At 44.1% G+C, this 23623-nt stretch overlaps 3 protein-coding genes and 1 long non-coding RNA gene across 6 annotated transcripts in view; 3 read left to right on the top strand and 1 right to left on the bottom strand.

Annotated features, from left to right (window-relative positions):
• Positions 1–20547, top strand: part of RCAN3 (RCAN family member 3) — a 36147-nt gene extending 15600 nt beyond the window's left edge. The window contains exons 3-6 of one of the 3 annotated variants that reach the window (XR_003911587.1): positions 11674–11847; positions 13280–13451; positions 15532–18738; positions 19007–20547. Coding sequence is in view for 2 of the 3 variants with exons in the window: in XM_029946430.1 (XP_029802290.1) it covers positions 11674–11847; positions 13280–13451; positions 15532–15716 (531 nt within the window). In the remaining variant the exon portion in view is untranslated. Of the gene's footprint in view, positions 1–11673; positions 11848–13279; positions 13452–15531 lie in introns of all 3 variants that reach the window. The other 2 variants (XM_029946430.1, XM_029946431.1) reach the window with 2 other exon arrangements.
• NCMAP (non-compact myelin associated protein) overlaps positions 1–23623 on the top strand; it is a 94955-nt gene that overhangs the window by 8014 nt on the left and 63318 nt on the right. The window lies entirely within an intron of this gene.
• LOC115298077 (non-structural maintenance of chromosomes element 3 homolog) overlaps positions 23000–23623 on the top strand; it is a 1546-nt gene continuing 922 nt past the window's right edge. Inside the window, exon 1 of the mRNA XM_029946435.1 lies at positions 23000–23559. Coding sequence (XP_029802295.1) covers positions 23431–23559 — 129 coding nt within the window. The 5' untranslated portion in view covers positions 23000–23430. The remainder of the gene's footprint in view (positions 23560–23623) is intronic.
• Positions 23156–23623, bottom strand: part of LOC115298078 — a 25067-nt gene continuing 24599 nt past the window's right edge. The window contains exons 4-5 of the long non-coding RNA XR_003911588.1: positions 23571–23609; positions 23156–23531 (exon numbers count right to left, since the gene is read on the bottom strand). This is a non-coding gene — a long non-coding RNA (uncharacterized LOC115298078). The remainder of the gene's footprint in view (positions 23532–23570; positions 23610–23623) is intronic.

Raw genomic sequence — 23623 nt, 5'->3', positions numbered from 1 at the left:
ATTTGTAGGTCAGATAATCAAATAGTCCATTCCCTGTGGCTCAACTTAATACTATATATGTATGTATGCTGCGGCCTTAAAACAGTGCTAGACTTAGGAGCCCTGACCATCCATGGAGTTGAAAATTGCATATAACCTTGGACTCCCCCAAAATTAACTATAAGCCTTGCCAATAATACAGTCAATCAACACATAGTTTTTGTGTTATTTTGTATCATATACTATATTACAATAAAGCAAGCTAGAAAAATATGAAAATCTTAAGAGAAAATGCATGTACTCTACTACACTGTATCCCCCAAAAAATCCACATGTAAGTGGAGCTACACAGTTCAAACCCGGGTTGTTCAAAGGTCAACTGTATTTTTAAATTTTACGATTTGCAGTTGACATGATTAGAAAGGAATCAACTTAGAAACGGGTGGAACTGATAAGTGAGTTGAGGATGATTGGAGGATATGAGGTCAATATATAAAATCAACTGTACATGTATGTGCCAGCCGTAAACACTTGGAAACTGAAATTTAGAACACTTTACCTTCTAAAGTAGTACCGTGAAATGTCGCAGTATCAATCTAAGAAAGTTCACGCGGGATCTGTGTGCTAAAAAACTGTAAAACACTAGTGAAATACATAGTATTTTACATTACTTTTAATTTTATATATAAATGGCATCTTGTATAGGTTCTTTTTCCTCTTTCGATATTCTAGCTGTAGGACTAAACTGTGTTGAAATCTATAGTTTCACTTGCTATACAGTATCCTGATTTACAAAATTACCATAATTTATTTACCCCTCCTTACGTTGGATATTGAGGTTATTTTTGATAGGTTGCTGTTGGAACAGCGATGCCGAATGTCCTGTATAGTGAGGGACACGGCGTGGGCTCCTCAGGGCATGTAGCGAGGACTGATGTCGCTGGCTCATAAGGCTGCGTTTCCTCCGTCCTAGCAGTTACTGGCAAATGGTCACTAAGGTGCTGTACCCGTTTCCATTCCTGCCGGCCACATCAGAGAGTTCCCACTGCGCCACCGTGTTACCAGTGCATTCTATTTTCAGAATTTAACATTTCTGCCAGGCTGGTCATTAACATGTTTGTAACTTTTTAATGAATTTCTGGATCAGCTATAAATGAACGCTTCTCAAATTCAGTGCTTCGTGGAGGACCAGGTTTTTCCTCCGAATGATCGCAGACTGATGTTTTTGTAAAATGCAGGAAGAAGGTCACAGCAATGTAAACGTACTAAAGTGTTTCTAGACCCTTCCTGGGCTGGTAGCAAACCTCGTGGACTCACACTGGGTCCTGAGACCACACACCACAGTATATTATAACATTTAGGGATTTTCAAATATCTTAGGAGCTTTTGAAATGAAAGTGCTATCTCCAGTTACCTTCAATTATATTTGTAGTCTCTGCTGTGAGTACGTTGTCTGAAAACCAAGAGTTAAAAAGGATTTTGAATCATTTCGTTAGGTCATTAGGTATCCTAATTACCAGCAGTATCAAGACATCACTGAATGATAAGGTGGCTAGCTGTCATGTTCTTAGAGATCATTGGTTTACAGATTCCACGCTTCGTGTTGCTTCATGTGTGCAGTGTTTACTGAGCATTGTGCCACCCACAGTCACACGTTCTAGGGAGACCACAGTGAACAAGACGAGGGGCCAGCGTAGGGAGACAAAGAACATTAACACGCAAACAAGTGAATAAGAAATTCAGGTAGTAACAAGTACTGTGAACAAAATAAAACGGAGTTGTCGGTGGTCGTTTTTAACTGGAGCGGTCAGGGAAGGCCCCTCTGAAGGAGTGTCATGTGAGCTGAGACCTGCATAATGAGAAAGAACCAGAATGATAATGAGTCATTGTTGGCTTCCTATCATTTAACTGAAACCTATCCTAACAATTTAACCTTTCTCTGATGTGTATGTATAGTCAGAGTGCCATATAGTGTACCTTTCTCAAAATATAGAGGCACCTGTACTGCATCAAAGGTGTTTTTTGTTTTGTTTCTTTTCCTAATAATCTCATTTCAGTTGGGAAAGATCTGCTCTTCCCTAAGTCAAGGCTGGACTCAAAGCTCTTAGGTTCTAAGAAACAGCTGGATCACGCTGTGAGTGTTCCTGATCTGTCCAAAGCGGAGCTCCCAGGGTGGGGACAGCTCAGGCATGGGCCTGCCGGGGGTGGTCACATGTCCTCCCCACACTGCCTGGCACGGAGCCCAGCTTTTGAGCCTTGCTGTTCATTCAATATGAGCTGAGTGAGACTAGGAGGATCCCCTACAGGGTCAGGATGCCAGTGCTCCCCAACCTTTATGTTGAAGCCGCATTACTTCATTTTAGCAACCATGTCCTTTCTGTTTATGTCCTCATCTGACTTACATTCTAATTTTACAAGTTTCACGGGTGATACAAGGGCAGCAAGACATTTCTGTAACCTGTGTATGCATGTGTGTGTGTATAAGTGGATAAACCAGTACAATGTATTTGAAGTGCTTATCAAAATATTTTTGCTGGTTTGGGCGTATGAAGAACTGATTTCTTCCTGAACCATTTAGAGAGGAAGTTGCCAACAGTGGTGCCTGTCACCCCGTTACTAAGATATGTGTTTCCTGCAAACAAAGGCCTTCTCCTGGGAGAAAACACAAAATTCAGGAAATTAACATGGTTTATTACACCCTTCTAATCCTCAGACCCCATTCACAATTCGCCAGCAAAAAAATCCAGCTCCTTGTGACGCATTGCATTTAGCCACCGGGCCCCTTTAGTCTCTGTTAGTCTGGAAGAGTTTCTGGTCTCCCCTGGTCTTTGTAGGTGTTCACGCCCTAAGATTCTAGGCTGGTTATTTTGTGGCGTGTCTCGGTTCCGGTTCGTGAGATGTTTCCTTGGGATTGGATCCAGGCTGTGCGTCTCTGGCAGGAATACCACAGAAGTGATGCCCTGTTCTCACTGTGTCCTGTCCGTGGGAGAGATTTCCATTTGTCCCATTACCAACGAAATTCACTTTGAGCCCTTGAGGGTAGTCTTCCAGGTGTGTCCACTGTCGAGTAATTCTTCCTTCTTGTAATTAGTCATTATCTTGTGAGAGGTATTTGTAAATGTCCTTTTTTTTTTTTGGTAGCATTTTTATGTATTTTTCAGCAGCAGAGAGAGACAGAGCATGAGCATGGGAGTGCAAAGAGAGAGACACACAAACACAGAATCCGAAGCAGGCTCCAGGCTCTGAGCTGTCAGCACAGAGCTGGACGCAGGGCTCGAACTGTGAGATCATGCTTCTTCCTTGGTCATAACCAGTTAACTGACATTGCTTTGACTTGTCCCCGTTTGGGGCAGTGGTTGCCTCTTCAAGATCGCTTCTGTGCCTGAGGTCTTCCTTTTGTGGTCTCATGTTTGAAGATGTGAAGAGTCTCTGTTAACTGGATGAAGAAGGAATATTACATCCATGAGAAAGGCTAGGGAGCAGAGAGCTTGTGTTCCTCAGGAATGGCTGGAGAGGAGTGTTTGGTATGCTCATCAGAGCTAGTGCTCCGTCACCAAAGTCACAGGAAGGAGACCACCATGTTGACTTCGATAGAAGCCTGAGACTAGATATGAAGTTCAAGTTGCACCTGGGCTTCGCTAATCTCTCCTACTTTGTCAATGGGGAGAAGAGGACAGGAAGTGGAGATTCACCTGGACCCCCTGGCTGGAGAGCAGAGGCACGGGTCTCCTTGTGCAGGAGTGTACCATCCCGATCATACAGCTGGAGCCCGGGCACTTGGAACCGCCGTCTGGGGGACTGACAGTTTCCCTTGGGCCTGGGGAAAGTCACATGGCTTTCAGGGAAAGAACTCACCTTTGTGATTTTTCTCACCCCTGGCATCTTGGATCAAAAACTATGTTTGAGCCCGAGGACCTGGATGAGCTTACAAACCGGAAATGTTTCGTGGGCCCTCTTGAGTCCTCGGATTGGGTGATGCCCGCCTGTAACCTGTCTGCCTCTTCGAGGTGCCCGCCAGCCGCACAGGCCTTGTCGGGGTGGGAGGAGACATGCGGAGCGAGACAGAATTCTCTGCTTTTCTCCTCTTGTCTGCTCTCTCCCCAAGGTGGCTCCACCCGCCCTTTTCGTCCAGGAGGCCTTACAGTCTGCTCCTCTGTCTCTGCTCTGTTCAGTGAACAACTAGGCAGCAAAGGCCGTTGCTGCTGCCGGGGGACCGTCACGAGCTGGGATCTCACTGGACGGGCTCTCAGCGAGGGTTTCAAAGATCGTGCCTTTTCAATAGACATTCCCCCAGAAAAGCCAAATGCAAAGTGCTTTTGTTTCCTTTTGGGCTACAGGTATCATCTGAGTAGCCCTGATTGAGTGCGACACCTCGGTAACTCGAAAACTGAGGGAACGGGCGTGGCCGGGTAGCCCCGCCTGGTAGAGGCCCTGACTGCCCTGATCGGCTTCACTGCCAGGGCCCCCTGGCTTGGTAGTGTGCTCGTGGGTCTCCTTCCCCTCCTTCAGCGGCAGACTCTTCTCTGGGTGTCTCGAGGGTGGTGATTGAGCACCAGACAAATGACCTCTGCGTTGGGCGCACATCTATAAAGGCAGTCAGGCATCTTTTTCAACGAGCCGTGGGAGAGAAAAAAATTTTTCATAATCAGAATTACCAGGAACGACCAAGAGTGTGTTGCCCCAGGTGAAGACGGGAAATAGCAGCCTTGCTGTGCTCCCGGCCGGGTGGAAGGCTGACACTCGTGTGCAAGGCTCTGGCCCCGACGGGCCGTGCTCGGCAGGGCTGAGGGCCCGCGTCCACCTCCACAGCTGGCCGCGGTTGCCCACTCGTCCCAGCCCGCCTCCTGGTTTCCCTCTTCCTTTCTTTTTGTTTTTGTTTTTTGTTGTTAATTTGGTAAGACTTGCCTACAGTAAAATGTAGAGATCTTAAATGTGCAGTAGGTTTCGACAGGATCGGCCCATGTAATGGATACTCATCAAGAATATTTCCATCCCGACCCTATTACCAGTTTGTAGTTTGTTACCATCAAAAATGATTTATCACTGGTTTGACTACTTTTCTTGTACATGGTGTAAGAGATATTATGGATTTGGGAGGGAGGTGGGATCTTAGTCCTCTAAGAACTTACATTCCAATAAAGGCAGAGGATGTATTTGTAAACATATGAACCATTAAAACCTAAAAGTCAATACTGAACAGATAGTATTCCCTATTTTCTTGAATTTTAGTTCAGTTTCCTGCCTCTTTCTGACCTGGAAAGGTGTTGAAGGCAACATGAACACCGTAGGCCAAAGTTATAGAAGGTGTTTAAGTTTTCTGGGTGTTCTGCTCCCCTCTAGCACTTCTGAGTTTAGGGCCCAGAATATTACAAGTGCTCACATGATCAGTTTCAAGTTCACCATACCCAGGGGCGTGTGTGCTTTTTATCCTGGTCAATGACGTCCGTCCCTCTGACTGTTTGAATCAGCAGTGATGCTGAGGAGAACCAAAGCAGCCCCCTTTCCCCAGGCGGACACGGGGGCCTGATCTCTGACATCCGTGAACCTGCTGGAGAGACGGGATTTGCTATCTCAGATTTACAGACAGACATAAAACGTGAAAAATTTTCTGCCGTAGGACTCCGAAGATAATTTCACAGCTGAGTAGGTTAAAGCATCGCTTCCTCTCAACAGTGAAATTGTTCCTTCTCCTTCCTAATGGACGGAAGTGGTGGGCCTCTTGGGCTCTTTTTTATTCCAAGGCAACAGGGTGCAGCAAGATCGTTTTCATAATTTATTGAAATTATTTCTGTGAAATTGATGAACGTCACGTTCTCTGCTCTGGGATGGGGAGCAGGGGACAGGGCAGTGGTATTTCCAGTAAGGTCAAGAAATACACACTTAGCTGCCACCTTCATCTGTTACTTCCTGAAACCTACCTCCTCCCAAGACCTTTTCTGCTCTTCTCTCTCGGTGATTTTTGTATGGCTGCCGCTCAGCTGGAAAGTACTTTTCTTGAGGTCACAAGAAAGCTGCCGGTTACATGTTGTCCTTGCGTATTTTAGGTGCAAGGTATTTGTAGTCATTTTTACTGCTAATTGCACGGGTGATTTCAGTGTATGAAGGCAGCTTCCGGTCTATATTTTGTGGAAAACTTACACAGCAGGAAAAGCCTCGGGGACTGGTTTTCAGGCAGAATTATTTGTGTTGCTCCTATAGATGTGGTACTGCCCCAGGGGACACCAAGACCCCACTGGAAGAACAGAATGGTCAGTGGTGATTTGGATTCTATGGGGTCTTCATTTTCATATCAGAAGTAAAGGTGCAAGCAATGCCCTTTAACGGGATGGTGTTAATTCTATATCACTTGAGAATTCAGAAGCGCATTAAAGTGAATTATTTCTAAAACAATTCTAAAGAGAATTGTGTCTCTGAATGAGTTGTTTGTCGCAAGTTATTTTCAGTCCGTGTTGATAGATGACCTCCTGTCAGCAGTCTTCTAAACCCCTTTTGTGCTAATGCTGGGTGGTCAGGAATCAGCCTGTGAATTCACCCAAGGGCGGAGCTACCAGCCAGGGGCGGAGCTACCAGCCAGGGGCGGAGCTACTAGCCAGGGGCTCTTAACGTTGTTCCTTAAAAGTTAACAGTGGTAGTTTTTTGTGTTCTCTACAGCACATCACAGTTAGAAGTCACACATTTCTTGTCAAATTTTTATTTATTTATTTTTATTTTTTAATAATAGTTTGTCAAATTGGTTTCCATGTAACATCGAGTGCTTCTCCCCACAAGTGCCCCCCCTCCATTTTTAAATGTTTATCTTAGAGAGAGAGAGAGCAAGAGCACAAGTGGGAGAAGGGCAGAGAGAGAGGGAGACACAGACTCCGAAGCAGGCTCCAGGCTCTGAGCTCTCAAGCTCACACATGGGGCTTGAACTCACAAACCTTGAGATCTTGACCTGAGCCAAAGTCAGACGCCCAAGCAACTGTGCCACCCAGGCGCCCCTGAAGTCACACATTTCCTAAACTATATTATACTCCATGAAAATGGGAGAGAGAGAGAGAGAGAACTAACAAAACTTAGAAAAAGCTTACTAATCAGCCCTTGCGTGGCTTTTTTTTTTTTTTAGTAATTCTGAATACTTTTGCAGATCTTTGAGTCTAGGAGAGATCCATAGAACCCATTGTTATCATCTTGTTACTTTCAGTTACAATATATTTCTAGGGTGAAAAAAAATGTCTTGACAGGAAATAGGAGGATGTGACGGGGGGGGGGGGTAACTGTTTTGTTTGCAAGATAGTGTGTTATTGTAACTATAAAAAATTCATTTTTGTGGGAATTGGGAATGAATATATGGTCCTCTTACCCTTGGCAAGGGAAACTGGTCAATGTACAGAATTACAAAACACTAATATTTCATAGGCCGTGCTTAATTAGTTCTTGGCTTTTATTTCCACTGCCTTCAGTATTGATATTTCTTAACTGTCTGATGTGGGAATTTGAATGCTTGCTTAGTATTCAAAATGTGCGCATCTACCAAGAATTAAATGGAATGTAATTTGACAAAATCTCAGTTCGGTTTTTTAAAACAGTGACAAAGCCAACCGTCTTTAAATTTTTTTAACATTCATTTATTTTTGAGACACAGAGAGAGATCATGAGCAGGGGAGGGGCAGAGAGAGGGAGACACAGAATCTGAAGACAGGCTCCAGGCTCTGAGCTAGCTGTCAGCACAGAGCCCGACGTGGGGCTCGAACCCACAAACCGTGAGATCATGACCTGAGCTGAAACCGGATGCTCAACTGACTGAGACACCCAGGTGCCCCAAAGCCAACCATCTTTAAAATGGATACTGAGAAAACTATAAAACATGCCTGGAAGTGTTAATAATTATTAGTATTTCATATACTTACATGTTCATGTTTATTTGTAAAAGCCGATGTGTTGTATAAAAATCCTTACTATTTCCTAATATTAAGTTGCCCATGTTACTTTAATATGTAGAAATAATATAGTAAATAAGAATAGAATTGATCTTAAAGCTCACCTCCCTTTGAAGCAACCTGTGGTACATTGGAAATCTAGCACTTAGCATAAGGTCTAACATACAGTTGGTTGCTTAATATGTTTTTTAAAAAAATTTCTAAGTTTATTTATCTCGAGAGAGAGACAGTGTGAGTGGGGAAGGGTAGAGAGAGAGGAGAACAGAGAACCCTAAGCAGACTCCACAGTGCCAGTGCAGAGCCCCATGCGGGGTTCGAACCCACAAAACTGCCAGATCGTGAACTGAGCCAAAACCAAGAGTCGGATGCTTAACCAATTGAGCCGCCCAGGCGCCCTTTTAATTTTTTTTAAGTTTGTTTATTTTAGAGAGAGAGAAAGACCGAGCCTGATTGGGGGAGGAGCAGAGAGAGAGAGAGAGAGAGAGAGAGAGAGAGAGACCCAGAATCTGAAGCAGGCTCCAGGCTCTGAGCACAGAGCTCTGAGCTCCAAGCACATAGCCTGACACGGGGCTCGAATTCATGAACTAAGAGATCATGACCTGAGCCAAACAAAGTCAGATGCTCACTGACCGAGCCACCCAGGTGCCCCTTAATGTATGTATTTTTTAAGTGAATGAACAAAAATAATGTAACTTTGAAGCAAATTATGTTTTCTAAATCACAAGGGCTATTTGAACATTAGAAGAATAAATACTTGATCACAAATCATTTCATATTTTGTCAAATTGGAGACATATTGAAAAGGAGTAGGAAAATGTTCAAATTGAGAGAAGTTAACAAACGGTTTTACTTCAGTAGCAACGACTAATTGAAGGATCTGCACATACACCTCAAACAAAGCTAAAGTACAGGTTCCTTTATTATGTTACCATTGGCGAGCCTGAAGGTACCGCATTCTTAGGGTGTGGACAGTTTCTTCGGTCTGTTTTGTCACATTTCACTTACTGAATTACATAAAAGTGACCAGTGGAGAGAATTTAATGTTGTTGATCCACTAATTGAAGTTAGGCTTTTTTTATTATTACCATTTATTAACAAGTGGGATAGAACCTTTGTTTTTTCCTCAGCCCCAGAGAATGACTCCCTCTTTACTGCTCTATTTTGTCTCAGACATTTAGGATACACACATACACACACACAGTTGTTTTTTACCGAAAGTTACCAAAAGTTACTGTACATATAGTTAACTTTTTTTTTTTTTACCAAAAATGCTAATTTGGTAGAATTACATACTCCCAAATGAACCCTGAGATAAAGCTTTTGCTCTTGTGCTTTTGTAACCAAGGGACTGTGGCTGTAGGATATTATGCATCTTTAAAGGAGGCGCTGAGGGGCGCCTGGGTGACTCAGTCTGTTAAGCATCTGACTCTTTTTTGGCTCAGGTCAAGATCTCTCATTTTGTGGTTTCAAGCCCCGCATTGGGCTTTGCACTGACAGCACAGAGCCTGCTTGGAATCCTCTCTCTCCGTCTCTCTCTGCCCTTCCCCTCTTAACATGTGAGCACTCTCTATCCCACAAAATAAGTAAACATTAAAAAATAAATGAAGGAGGTGCTAAATGCACGTTATTAGCATCATTCATAGAAATTCTATCCAGAGTGGGTAAATAGGAAAAGAAAGAAATAAATTGAAAAGAAAGCCAAAAAGGAGAGCATATCAACCTAGAAAATCTGAGAAAAGTAGATAAAATAAGATGGTAGACATCCAAAAATATCAGTAATCACAACAGTGGACTAAGTCCTCTAATTAAAAGCCGGTGACATCAAAAAGGTACATTTATAGGGGCACCTGGTGGCTCAGTCAGTCAAGTGTCTGACTTTGGCTCAGGTCATGATCTCACAGTTCATGAGTTCGAGCCACATGTCACATGTCGGGCTCTATGCTGACAGCTCAGACCTTGGAGCCTGCTTCAGATCTTCTGTTCTCCCTGCTCTCTGCCCCTCCTCCATTGTCTGTCTCTCATTCTCTCAAAAAAAAAAAAAAAAAAAAAACACCCAGAAAGACTTAAAAGGTTTATTTGTATAAAATGTTCCACTGAAGCTAGATCTCAGGTAACTGCATTCCAGATACAGCTGGGAAGTACCCTTCCCCCCAAAAAGTACATTTATATAAAACTCTAGAAAATACAGTCTAATCTAGAGTGATAGAAAAATGATAGTCATCGCTCGTGGGTGGGGCACCTCATGCATAAAAGTCATTTGTGCTGAGGAAAGACTTAAACGTCAAAGGTAAAACCATAACACTTGGAGAAAGCAATCCAGGAGAGCGTCAGTATGACCTGAGTTTAGAAGAATTTCTTCTTTTTTTTTTTATTTTGAGAGGGGGCAAGCACAAGTGGGGGAGGGGCAGAGAGAGAGAGAGGGAGAGAGAGAATTCTAAACGGGCTCTGTGCTGTCAGCACAGGTGTAGGGGTCAAACCTACAAACTGAGATCATGACTTGAGCCGAAGTCAAGAACTGGACGCTCAACTGACTGAGCCACCCGGGCGTCCCTGGAAGGATTTCTTAAGACACAGTAAACACAAAAGGAAGAAATGGATAAATTCAGTAATGTGCAGATCTAAAACTTCTATTTCTCAAACACACACACACACTAGAAAGAGCTGGGGAAAAAAAAACATAAATGGCCCATTTAATTGACAAAGAATTAGTATCTCTGTGGAACTTCCATGACTCAATTAAAAAAAAAGACAACCCAGGAGAAAAATGGGTAAAAGGTATAAACAGGCATATCACACTAAGAGGAGTCCCAAATGGCCAATAAACATGAGAAGAGGTTCAACCTCAGTCTTCAGAGAAATATGAATGATAGCCAACATCAGAGCCCATTTCCAAGTCCCTACCTCCCATTAATAAAAAGTCCGTATTAAGTGTTGGCAAAATGTAACTATAGCACATGTCTGCTCTTAGTAAACTGGTACAAACCCTTTGGGAAAGTAGTTGGCATCCTCTACTGAAGTTAAAGATGTGCCAACTCTAGAATCCAGGGATTCCACTTATAGGTAGGTCCACCAGAGAAAGTCCTGCATTTGGGTACCAAGAGATGTGTGCAAGAAGGTTCCCAGCAGCCCTGTAGCAGACAATATGAGGCAGTCCGGATTCTGCCAGCATTAGGTACATCACGGCGTGGCTCTGCCGTGGAATCCTCCGTAGCAGCAGGAAAAAATGACTGACAGCAACAAGGAAGAATTTTAGGAACAAAATTCACGTAAGGGAACAAGCTCACAAGAAGTTACAGAAGTGCACATGCAATGTGGTTATGTCTTTAAGGATACAAATAAACGTGAAACCATTAAGAAAAGTGTGGGAATAGTAAGCACAAAACCCAAAAATGGTTATTTTGAAGGAAGAAAAAGAGATGGGCTGGGAAAAGCCAGACTGACTCAGGGGGGACTTGCAACCAGTGCCGTGTTCTTGTTCTGTGATGGCGTGTGTTTAGATCTTTGTTTATACCTTACATGCATGTATTTAATAATTCACACCTATGCAATGTTTAATAAAGTTAATTACTTTTAAAATAGGTGCAAATTGGCAAATTTAGTACATGGCAATGGGATGCCTGTGTACACCTGCAGTAAAAGTAGACTTTTTGGGGAAAATGGTAAATCATGAGTTCCATCCTGTTACTTATGTTCAGTTATTTAAATTTCCTTCTGCTAAAGGTTTTCCTTCTTTCCCCCTCTCCCCATTCCCCCTGCCCCACGGCTCAATTTTTAGGAGAGATTTGAAGCACTTTTCACTGTCTATGATGACCAAGTGACATTTCAGTTGTTCAAAAGCTTTAGAAGAGTCAGAATAAATTTCAGCAAGCCTGAAGCGGCAGCAAGAGCGCGAATAGAACTCAATGACAGAGACTTCGGCGGGAAGAAGCTGAAGCTGTATTTTGCACAGGTACTCCGTGCGCACTGGGCGCTGTTCCTTGCGCTTCCTTTCCTCCATCCCAGAGCACCGGCCCTTCTCCATTTTCTTGCTTATGACATCAGAGGTCTTTGGATCCCAAGCAGCAAGTAATGGAAAAATAGTTTTCCTTCATTTTACAGCTATATAAATAGTTATTAAGCATATTTTCCCTCCTCACTCTGTTTTGCTTATACTGATAGCTAAAGGAATTCCTTTTTCTGGCACCATTTCTCAACTGGTGAAGCCCTGGGACCTTTTTTTTTTTTTAATGTTTTTTATTTTTATTTTTGAGAGACAGAGAGAGACAGCACGAGCGGGGAGGGTCAGAGAGACGGGGAGACACAGAATCTGAAGCAGGCTCTAGGCTCCGAGCTAGCTGTCAGCACAGAGCCTGATGCAGGGCTCGAACCCACGAACTGCGAGATCATGACCTGAGCCGAAGCTGGACACTTAACCGACTGAGCCACCCAGGCGCCCCAAGCCCTGGGACCTTAAGATCAGTGGATTAACTTTTCTCCCATGCATCTAGGATGGCACTCGTGATGGGACCTCCTTGGGAAAACTGAGGAAATCATCTCTGAAACCGTTTCCGTGTTGTGTGATTCAGAGGAGACCCCACCCCCGAAAATAGCTGCCAGCCTAGGGATGACGGGTGAGGGCGGGGTGGCGAGGCCGTTTCCGGGAGCCTGTGCGTTACCATGAACCAGAAGTGCTTACGCTTCTAATCCCCACTGGTGGGACTCGGAAACTAATTTCTCCTCAGAGGAATTGATGACGTAAAGGCTTTAGACCTCTATTCATGTATTAAGTGGGCTGACTTTCAACCGATATTTTACCCCCTTGGTCTTAACTTGCAAATTTAAAAAAAAGAAGGGGAGATGCCTGGGTGGCCCAGTCAGTTAAGCGTCTGACTCTCGATTTCAGCTCAGGTCATGATCTGCAGAGTCCCCTCTGACATTGTAGAGCCTGCTTGTAATCGTCTCTCTTTCTTCCTCTCTGTCCCTCTCCCGCTGTCTCTCTCTCTCTCTCTCTCTCTCTCTCTCTCAAAAATAATAAACTTTAAAAAAGCAGCTTGTTGTCTCAAACCCCAGATGAAACTTAAAACTGAGAGTTGTCAGGTTATTTCTCAGTGGAGCTGCTTGAGGTGGAGACGATATGACCGACTCTCTTCCAAAATTGGAATTCGGGTTTGTTACCTTTCATTGTCGGATCATCTGTTTATTAATTTTTTCATGCAGCGGTTGAGCACGCAGTGCGGTGGGCTCCGGGGTAAACTAAACGGGCCCGGCCGCGGCCCCTGGCAGGTGCGGGCCGTGGGCGAGAAGCTTTCCCGCGCTCCGAGGAAGTGTTAACGGCCTGAAGAGGAAGAGGAAGAAACAGCCCCGTTGCAAACTGGTTTTGAGAATCTCCATCCTTCCCACAGGCACAGATGTCCAGTGACACACGGGACAAGTCGTATTTACTGCCGCCCCAGCCGGCCAAACAGTTCCTCATCTCCCCTCCCGCGTCGCCTCCGGTGGGCTGGAAACAGGGGGAGGACGCGACACCTGTTATAAATTATGACTTACTCTGCGCAGTTTCCAAACTGGGACCAGGTAACAGACTTTCATCTTTCCTGTTTTTCCCCCCCCAATTTTTTATTTTTGAGAGAGAGAGAGAGAGAGAGAGAATCTCAAGGAGGCTCCACACTCAGACCAGAGCCCGATGTGGGGCTGGATCCCATCACCCTGGGATCATGACTTGAGCCAAAATCAAGAGTCTGATGCTCAACTAACTGAGCTACCCAGGCATCCCAACCTGAGGAACTTGTGTATTAAAGGCCATGTTCAGCGATTTATATTCTGGCCAGCTGGTAGCAACACGATCAGAGTAGGGGATAAAATTCAAACTCTAGCATTTGCTAACTTTGTGATTTTTTAAAAGGTTTTTTTAAAAAATGTTTATTTTTGGGGCGCCTGGGTGGCTCAGTCGGTTAGGCCTCCGACTTCGGCTCAGGTCAGATCTCACGTTCGTGGGTTCGAGCCCCGTGTCAGGCTCTGTGCTGACAGCTAGCTCAGAGCCTGGAGCCTGCTTCCGGTTCTGTGTCTCCTTCTCTCTCTGCCCCTCCCCCTCTCATGCTCTGTCTCTCTCTGTATCAAAAATAAATAAAACATTAAAAAAAATTTTTTTTTAAATGTTTATTTTTGAGAGAGAGCACATGCAAGCAGGATAAGGGCAGAGAGGGGGGACAGAAGATCTAAAGTGAGCTCTGTGCTGACAGCAGAGAGCTGGACAAAGGGCTCCAACTCAGGAACTGTGAGATCATGACTTGAGCCAAAGGCAGACACTTAACCGACAGCCACCAGGTGCCCCTTTAAGATTTTATTTATTAAATAATCTCTACACCCAGTGTGAGGCTCGAATTCACAACCCTGAGACCAAAAGTCACATGCTCCACTGACTGAACCAGCCAGTGCCCTGCTAACTTTGTGATTTCAGCAAGTTACTTAACTCCAGTTTATTCTTTTCCCCCAATGTTGGTTTATTTTTAAGAAACAGAAAGAGATAGAGTATAAGCAGGGGAGGGGCCGAGAGAGAGGAGACACAGACTCCGAAGCAAACTCCAGGCTCCGAGCTGTCAGCACAGAGCCCGACATGGGGCTTAAACCCAGGAACCATGAGATCCTGACCTGAGCCGAAGTCGGACGCTTAATCACCTGAGCCACCCAGGCGCCCCACTTAACTCCAATTTCTGAGCCTGTTTCCTCATCTAAAGTAGCGATCATAATAGCTGCTTTTCATTGTAGATTCAGCATAAGGATTAAATGATATATACATAATACTCAATAAATGTAACCGCAGTTTTAACTGCTGCAGATTCTACTTGTACATAACAAGCTGTTAGCAAGTATCAGTTACCTTCCCCCCTGTCCCATCAAAGTGCCAGACAGACAACTTCTACATTGAATACTTACTTCAAGGAATTGGTAGCACTACCATACCATTCCTTCCAAATTCTTCTCTATTTTTCATTTCTTCTTTTCCTTTGATTTCTCTCCTCTTTAAAATAATATAAGAAATCAATGCCATTGCTGGTTGACCACCTATGATAATGTTACACCTCTTCTAAAGGTAAACGAGAGGCATTTTTGAGGGGAGGCCAAGTGTTGTTTTAGACATTATACGTTATACTTTGGATGTGTGAGGTCCTAGAATAAAGGGTTTTCTTTGGGTGCCTGGGTGGCCCAGAGGGTTAAGCCTCTGACTTCAGCTCAGGTCATGATCTCATGGTTCAGGAGTTCAAGCCCCACGTCGGGCTCTGTGCTGACGGCTCAGAGCCTGGAGCCTCCTTTGGATTCTGTGTCTCCCTCTCTCCCCCGTTACTCCCCTGCTCACACTCTCCCTCCCTCAGAAAAGTAAACATTTAAACAATTAAAAAAAATAATACAGGGCTTGCTGGAAAGCCACAGGAAAACCGAAGCCATTCTAAGGCTAAGCAATTCACTCCTACTGTCCTTAGAACAGTAATTAGCATTTCCATTTTAACTCCCAAGACCTCAGTGGCCCTCACCACCTAGTTTCTGGCAAGGGTAAAACTGTGTCAGAAGCTTCGGGTTTCACATCTCTAATGCCCAAACCGGGTGGAACAAGACGTTTCAGGAGACAGACCCCTCTTTTTGCCGCTTCCCTCCATAGGCGAGAAATACGAGCTCCACGCAGGAACGGAGTCCACGCCGAGCGTGGTGGTTCACGTCTGTGACAGTGAAACCGAAGAGCAAGGAGAAACAAAAAACCCCAAACAGAAAATTACCCAGACGAGGCGCCCCGAACCTCCAGCCACAGCACTGAGTGAGCCCCAGACCTTCGATGGGGCGCCATGAGGCCCCCGGTCTCGGTGCCAAGCAGCTGCCCTCAGGGGCTCGGCACCGGAAATCCGTGCCCCTCTGCCGCCTTGCCGGTCGTTGGCGCGAATGCCGTGGCGGGGGGAGGCTGGGGGTGAGTGGGGCGCGGTGTGTTGCCCCCACACCTGGGCTGCAGACATGGCCGTACAGGGTAGCGGCTGGTTTTACCGGGTCACACTTTTAACAGATACTCCGAACAGCACTTGAATGAAAGGATCGGCCCCCAGCATGTCGCAGGTCTTGCCCATTTCTTCAGCAGTAGCAAATTAGGAAATTTGGCTGATTCCTGGCTCCCTCCAGCAATGCTAATTTCCCTGATTGCATACAGCATGGGGCACCCAGAAACTGAAGCTGTAGTCACCGAGTTCAGTACCATGTTTATGAATGTAAAAATAGTCTTACAATGCTAATAGTCCGGTGTGGGTACTTTTATAATGGCTTAGTGGCTTCCAGCTATTACCTGTGGATCAAAGGTCAATTGTTCCTCCAGATACGTGACATTTTTTGCACGGAAAGAAATCTGAAAGATAGAGTAATTTGTAGAGAATCATTTTTCTCAAGTAGTTTTTTCTTTAGCTTTGGGGAGGAAATGCCAAATTCACTTTGACCATTGGAATCACGTGGTCCAAATCTGCGTGGGTGTGACTCTCTTCCCTGTTACTGTCCCTTCAAGAGGACAGTGAGGTGCTGACCCCTGTTCCTAGTGCATCGTCCCTCCCAGAGAAAGAGCTGCTGCTTTGGAAGCAGGACATAACACCAGTGAGTTTGACTCATGAGGACCTCTGTTGGCTCGTGTGACCTCCCGTGTGTGACCATGTGCTAGCCCGTAGCATAGCTGTCTTTAGCCACCTGTTGAGTTTTTCAATGTTAAACTTATTGTGTGTGTGTGTTTCATTGACTTTAAATTAGAAAAGGTACTGATACGGTTTTCCAAAGACCATTTTTTAATGGCCTATTTAAACACTTTCCAGTTTGCTTTGGAAGAAAAGGTGCACATAATCTTTTTATCTGAGTTAGGGAAAGATGGGGGAAGTTGAGATCGCTCAGATAGTCAGACTTTTGTTTCTGGTGCAGTCTTTTATACCCTGGCTTTTATACCCAGAATCATTCCTACTTGGTTTCAGGAGTGGATAGTTGGATGTGTGAGGTCCTAGAATAAAGGGTTTTCTTGGGGCGCCTGGGTGGCAGAAGCAACCATCTTTTTCACTCTCTCTGGTCTGTTCAGGCTTTGCAATCCCTTTTTAGAAATGTCTCATAACTAAGAAAACTCTGCTTTGGTCAGGTGGCCCTGCTGATCTCTGTTCACGGTGCTGTTTCCTCCGTGTGTCGGATTATCTGGAGCCCCCTGGAATGTGCAAGGGGCCGCACATGGGAGTTTGGACCAATAAACCAAGGAGGCTGCCCCCACACAGAGAGGAGAGCACAGAAATTCCTGCCGGGTGTCGTACATTTTTGGTAGCATGTTTTTGTGGTTTAGAGGTTCTTACTATGGAGAATTTATTTCTGAGGACTTAAACCAGATTGCCAAAAAGAAAGTTTTCTATATTTTCCTTGCCTTCAGACACTCTGAGATGATGCACTCTTTCATTTATAGATGCCCGCCACTGCCAAGGTTCAGTATAAATTCAGTTGAAATTTGTGATTCCATAAGCAGTTTATTAAATTCAGATCGTTGTTTGGCAGTTTAGCTGACAGCCACTTGATGAATTTACTTTGTATTCTCAGTTTGCCATTTTGCCAGTTTTCAATCTTACCTGTCTGCACTTGTCATTGCAGAATGGACCCTGTAAGTTGGGAAAGGTGTGTGTTTTCAGCAGGTGGGAATTTTAGAATTTCCTTTTAGGAAATGTTTATTAGTTATAATTTTCTAAGTAATCGGAATCCATAAGGTTTTATTATTTAGCTTGGCTTTCCTGGTCTTCTTTCCAGTGGTCTATCCCTAACTTCTATAACCCGTTCTTAAAGTCAAGCAGTGCAAATTACCTGATATTCTCTTTTTCTCTGTTCTTATTTTTTTGAGAGTATTGAATAAATTGATGAAAAACTTAAATAAAAAGAAATATAAAATATATATCAAATACAAAATACTTATTATTTAATACATATTAAACATTTCTGAATGGAGAACATTAATATTTTCGTTGTCTCTAATATAGTTCCATAAGGTGAATGCTGAAAGAAAAACTACTAAATGCCCATTAACTTTTAAATATTGTGAAATTAACCAGCTTCTCAACAAGTATGATGGTCTCTGTCCCTTTTTTGGCTATTTTTATATCCAGCTCATGTAACCGTCCTGTACGAGATGAGTCTCGTGTTCTTAGCTACAGTTTTCTTCTCTGAAGTTGAGTTATTACTCAGATTGAACGGATAGCCATGTGCTCTTTAGAAATCATGACTTCTACTCGGGAATCAAATTACTTAGAGCATTGTGAGGAAAGAAAATGATGCTACGTGTTAGGGAAAAAGCCAATTTGTGAGGGACAGGAAAATCGTAGCACTTGATAAGAACAGTTAACAGAATTGCATTGGCTCTTATGTTTTAGGTTCTTGCTGCGTACCCACCCGATAAAACCAGAAATCAGCCCATTTAAAAAGTGTGCTAGTGTGAGTACTGACTAGTTGAAGGTGCTAACAGGCAGAAAGGGTGAGAACAGTTCCCTTCCTTGGGGAGCCGAGAGCAGGAGGAGAGCACACTAATCTTACTGTCTGCTTCTTGAGATTTTATACACTAAACCCATCCACACAACTGAAAGCCTGGGAAGACGCTCCCAGGAACTTTTAAGCTCAACATAAGGGTTCAAGTAGAACATGGAGTGTTTGGATCAGAGCTGCCAGGAGACGGGCAGGAACAGCACTGTCGTTCTTTTAGAAAATGGCCATTTTGTTTCCCACTCCCGGCGATTCCGTCTCTGAAAACTGTTGTGTTAGAAAGTGAATCTGAACCACTGTGCTGACAGCGGCTTTGGAAACGACGTGCTGTACTCCTCGTGTGACACAGGTGAGAAAACTGAGGTGATGCGTCTTGTGTCAAAGCTCGCAGGAACGAGCTTGGCACCCCCAGACCCCACGCTCGGGCCTTTTCTACTTTTTCCGTGCGTAGGGCCTCTTAGAGACCCTCGGAAGCAATGAAACTCTGTCATAAGAAAACGGACAAAAAAGGGAAAAAGAATTTCCATTATCATCATACTGTTGGGATTGGAATCGATTTAAATAATGTCATTTTGGTAGCCGGCAATGATGTTGACGCTTTGTGTGGACTTTCCTAGATTTGAGCAGTAACGAGATTAAAACATAAACAGTCCCACTTGAGATGTGACTCTGATAAAGCAGCGTGAGATCCCATCAGATTTGGAAACCGTTTGCGGTGGAGTAAGGCTGTCACCCAGTGCTCGTAAAAGATTGAAGACTGACCTGTGCTCCCTGTTTTTATGGAGACTCTTACAGACCATAGCTTTATTCTTAAAAGGGAAGATCTCAAACATAATTAAGCAGTGGAAACTGTATGACCTCCTTTGGTGCATCAGAGTTCCCGGTCTGCTGGTGGCCCCCTTTTCTCCGGAGGCGTCCACGGTCAGACCCGTCACCCAGGTGAACGTGGTCAGCCTTCCGTCCCCCGCTCCCCGTGCTCCTGGCTTCCACACCTGCGTTTGCATCGTTCTGTACAATAGGAAACAAATTACTTACCCGTGTGACAATATAAAGAAACAAAACATGAGTGGATTCCTTCCTCCGGGCTGGGACAGAAGTCCATTATAAAAGAAGCTCACTTTTTAAAAAGTTAAATTTGGACAATCAGGCTTATGAACCTTGTTCAACAATTCGACAAATGCCCGTTTGCTTTACAAACTCCCCTTGCAGTACGGCTGCATCATCTTTGGGACGCCATCGTGTCTTTAACCGTGAATCGGGAAAATGCCAATGCCTTGAAGAGCGTTGTTTTTATCACCAAACACACAAGCCACAAAGCAACAGGAAATCACAACTGCTGTTTTACCGACCAAAAAAGATCATAAAAATGGTCACGTTCAAAATAGAAGTATCCAGCCAAGCTTAAGAAAAATGAGCGTTGAACTGAGTCAAAGTGTCTCCATCCATTTAAACAAAAGTGTAAAGAACTTTCACTACATTAGACATGTGGTCTCACTTGTAAACCGTGTTTCCTTTTGAAGCAGAATTCAATCACGTTGTAATCTTGGTAACGGAAGATCTCCCTGCAGATGATATGTGCTTCCTGTAGGGTTTCCTATTTAGTGCCCGGGCTCCCTACCCAGACTGGGGACTGTGGACAGAGAAAGGTGGCTACTCATGTGGCCCCGTCATCCTCTTCCTGCTGGTTGTCACCCCAGGGTGGGGGCCCCCGACCAGAGGGCTTCACGTTTCTGCTGCAGCGCGCATGTCCTCCAACTTAAAGATTTTCCAGTCATTTCTCCCTCCATTGAACCCAGGCATTGGGCTACTATTTTATCTGAACGTGTTTCTGATCTTGTGTTACCTTCCGGGTCACTGCTTTTCTGGCACTGTCAATTATAGTGAATATTCATTGTACTTCCGAAAAGTGGTCAGTAATTTATATACATGTATTCCGCATTTTAGTGTGCTTGAAGTGACAGTCTGTCGTTTGTGGTAGTTCGTTATTTGTCCCCTTTGGCTATCCTGTATTTTTAGGACATGTAAACGTACCTTGTCCTATCAAAGTGACAAAAGCAGAATGTCAGTTTTTTGGAATCCTTGTGATTACTTGTAACAAGTTTTGTTTTTAAAGCTAATAAAAATAAAATTAGGGTTTTTAAAAAAACAACGCATTGAATGGAGTTCTTTGTACTATTTTTGATAAATAATCATCTACACGGGGACACCTGGCTGGCTCAGTCGGTAGAGCAGGCGACTCTTGATCTTGCGGGTGTAAGTTTGAGCCCCGTGTTGGGTGTGGAGCCTACTCTAACTAGCAGATTCCAGTTGAAAGTTAATCCTGTGCTATGCCAGTTAAAGGTGTTGACTTCTTGCGGACTCTGGAAATAACCACAATGGTTTGAGTTCTTTACCAAGAAGAGTTTTTACCTGCGTTTATCCTGAGTTAAAAAATGATTCATTCCAGATAAAGGCTTATTTTCTGTCTTGGTTTAAAAAAAAAACCAACCCTCTAAATCCAAATGCTGAAGCTAAAAATGTCTGTAAAGGTTATCTAGTGCAGTGATTAAATATATACGCATCCTTCAGCCATAGAACTATACTTTCTTCCAATGAAATCTTACATAAAGATTAATGTAAAACTGATTACCAAAAAAAAAAAGTGAACAGCCAATCCCTTTGAAGAGAGTGAAGGAAAAGGGAGGACCAGAAGGGCGTCCATCCTGTAGGAGCGCTCAGCAGGACCGTTCCTGACACCAGTCTATACTCAGTGGCTTCCACAGCCCCACACGTGCGAATGGCCCAAGAGGCATTGCCCAGTTCATACATCTGGATGGTAGCCAACCTGGGACTAGAACCATAGTTTCCTGCCTCTGTTTAGGTGGACCATGCTCTCCTCCTCTGTTAAACTGAAATCTTTAATTTCTCAGGAGAAGAGTATTAGGATTCAAAGGTTCTTAGAATTCCCAAGTGTTTTGTTTATTTCAGTAAAACTAAAAGTGGATTAGTTCCAGATGTTTCTCCTTTAACAGGTGCTTTTCCAAGCTTTGTTCCTCAGGGCTGCCTCCAGGGGGAGCCAGGCTCCCAGGTTCCTGGGACCTTGCACCTTGCATTCCACATACAAGGTGGTCTTGTGAGATTGCACTTGAGCTAAGGATTCCTGGACTAAAACCGCAAGTTTTAGAACCACTGCACATAACTTGAGGATTAAAATGATTTATTAATGCAGAATAGGAAATATAAGAATAAAGGTTTAAGTACTTTACTTCATAAAAATAGACTTGACTTGGGGTGCCTGGGTGGCTCAGTCGGTTAAGTGTCTGACTTCTGCTCAGGTCATGATCTCACAGCTTGTGGGTTCAAGCCCCGCATCAGGCTCTGTGCCGACAGCTCAGAGCCTGGAGCCTGCTTTGGATTCTGTCTCTCTCTCTCTCTCTCTCTGCCCCTCCCCTGCTCATGCTCTGTCTCTCAAAAATAAGTAAAACATTAAAAAAATTTTTTAATTAAAAATACACTGACTTAAAAGTTAAATTTAACAGTGTATGTGTCAGAGTACAATTTATCACCAAGACACATGTTAACTAGACAGCAGGAGTGGGCAGAAATCCCCTCTGCCTTCTCTGAACACATCATAATATGGTTCTAATCTAGAAGGAGAAAGGATTAAAATTCTTATACGCATGAGCAACATCTCAATATTGTTAAATATCCCCCAGCCTTCTGAGACATAGAAGGTATAAACATAAGTTGTAGATTAGGTATCTGAATAGTAATGTTATTTGTGAAAAGGTTATGGTCCAAATGCCTGGAAGGTTGAACAGTTTCTGTATTGCAGTGCTTCTAGAAGCTTTTTAACTTGTTAATTCTGGCCCTCCAAAAGGATATACCGTGTTTATCAAATCTAATTCGCTGCAGAGCCCCTTTGCCCAAAAGTGTTTCATTGCATTGCTGTCCAGGGAACATTCAGAGGAGCATTCTACTAAAATCTTGACTTGGAGCCTGATTAAAGGATAGGTTTGTGAATTAAAATTTCTTTATCAATTTATCTAAGGAGCACAGTTTTGAGGTTGGGGCATCAGAAGGGCCTTTTTGACTGAATGAATGAAAAAGCCAAGTTGATAAAACTATTAGAATCTACAAAAGTTCAGCAGAGAATATAAGAATAACTTAGAAAAATCAGTAGCATTTCCTTACACCATCAATGACCAAAACATAAGCAATAAGATAACACTCATAATTGCAATACATCAGCATTAACAAACTTTCACACTCTAATAAGGACATGGATAATTTAAGTGCATGCTTTTAAATGGGACTTCATATTTTAGGAATGTCAAATTTTTCCCAAATTTTAAATGCAATGGAATCTTTGTCAAAATTCCAGCTATATATTTTTTTTACAATACACTCATTAAACTTATTCTAAAAGAATTAAAAAAAACAAAGTTAAGACAACCTTAAAAAGAATAGAGATGGAGGACTTGCCCCACCAAATACTAGGCAACCTGCAAAATCACATGAGATTGATGTAAGAAAAGTTAAATAAATTAAAAAAAAAAAAAGAGACCAACCAGTGTCTACACAGGATTTAAAAGTGTTTTAAGTTTATATATTTTGCGAGAGAGAGTGCAAGTGGTGGAAGGACAGAGAGAGAGAGAGAGAGGGAGAGAGAGCATCCCAAGTGTGCTCCACACTGCCAGCACGGAGCTCGCCGGGAGGCTGGAACCCGCAAATCGTGAGATCATGCCCTGAGCCGCAGTCGGATGCTTAACCAACTGAGCCACCCAGGCGCTCCTACAGAAGACTTTAATATACAATAAAAGAGGCATCATAAATAGAGAACGGTTAGATTCCAGGTCTGCAGGTGAAGGGTGAGGGTCGTCGTTGCAGGTGCTTTTCTCCAACCCACAGCAAAACGGCCGCTCGGTCACCATCTTAAGATTGTGGTGAGACCTTTGTTAAGACTTGCCCGGCTCCACGTGGCACCCAGGGAGCCTTCCCGCCTGACGCCGCCGCACTTCATCTGCCGCCACCCTTTACGGTTCCTGCCGCCTCCGAGAACATGTTCCAGAAACCGAGAAGCCAGGACCGCCCTAGCAGCAAGATCAAGAGGGAGAAGGAGTGGGGCCGCGGCTCCACCGCCTCGGAGAAGGCCCCGAGCACCTCCCGCGGGGCCGCGGGCTTCCAGGAGGCCCCGAGCACCTCCCGCGGGGCCGCGGGCTTCCAGGAGGCCCCGAGCACCTCCCGCGGGGCCG

This window comes from Suricata suricatta, chromosome 8 (genome assembly GCF_006229205.1).
Source record: "Suricata suricatta isolate VVHF042 chromosome 8, meerkat_22Aug2017_6uvM2_HiC, whole genome shotgun sequence".
In the NCBI taxonomy this organism is placed as follows: domain Eukaryota; kingdom Metazoa; phylum Chordata; class Mammalia; order Carnivora; family Herpestidae; genus Suricata; species Suricata suricatta.
The sequence above is the reverse complement of the archived record's forward strand: the minus strand, read 5'-3'. Positions and strand labels throughout refer to the sequence as shown.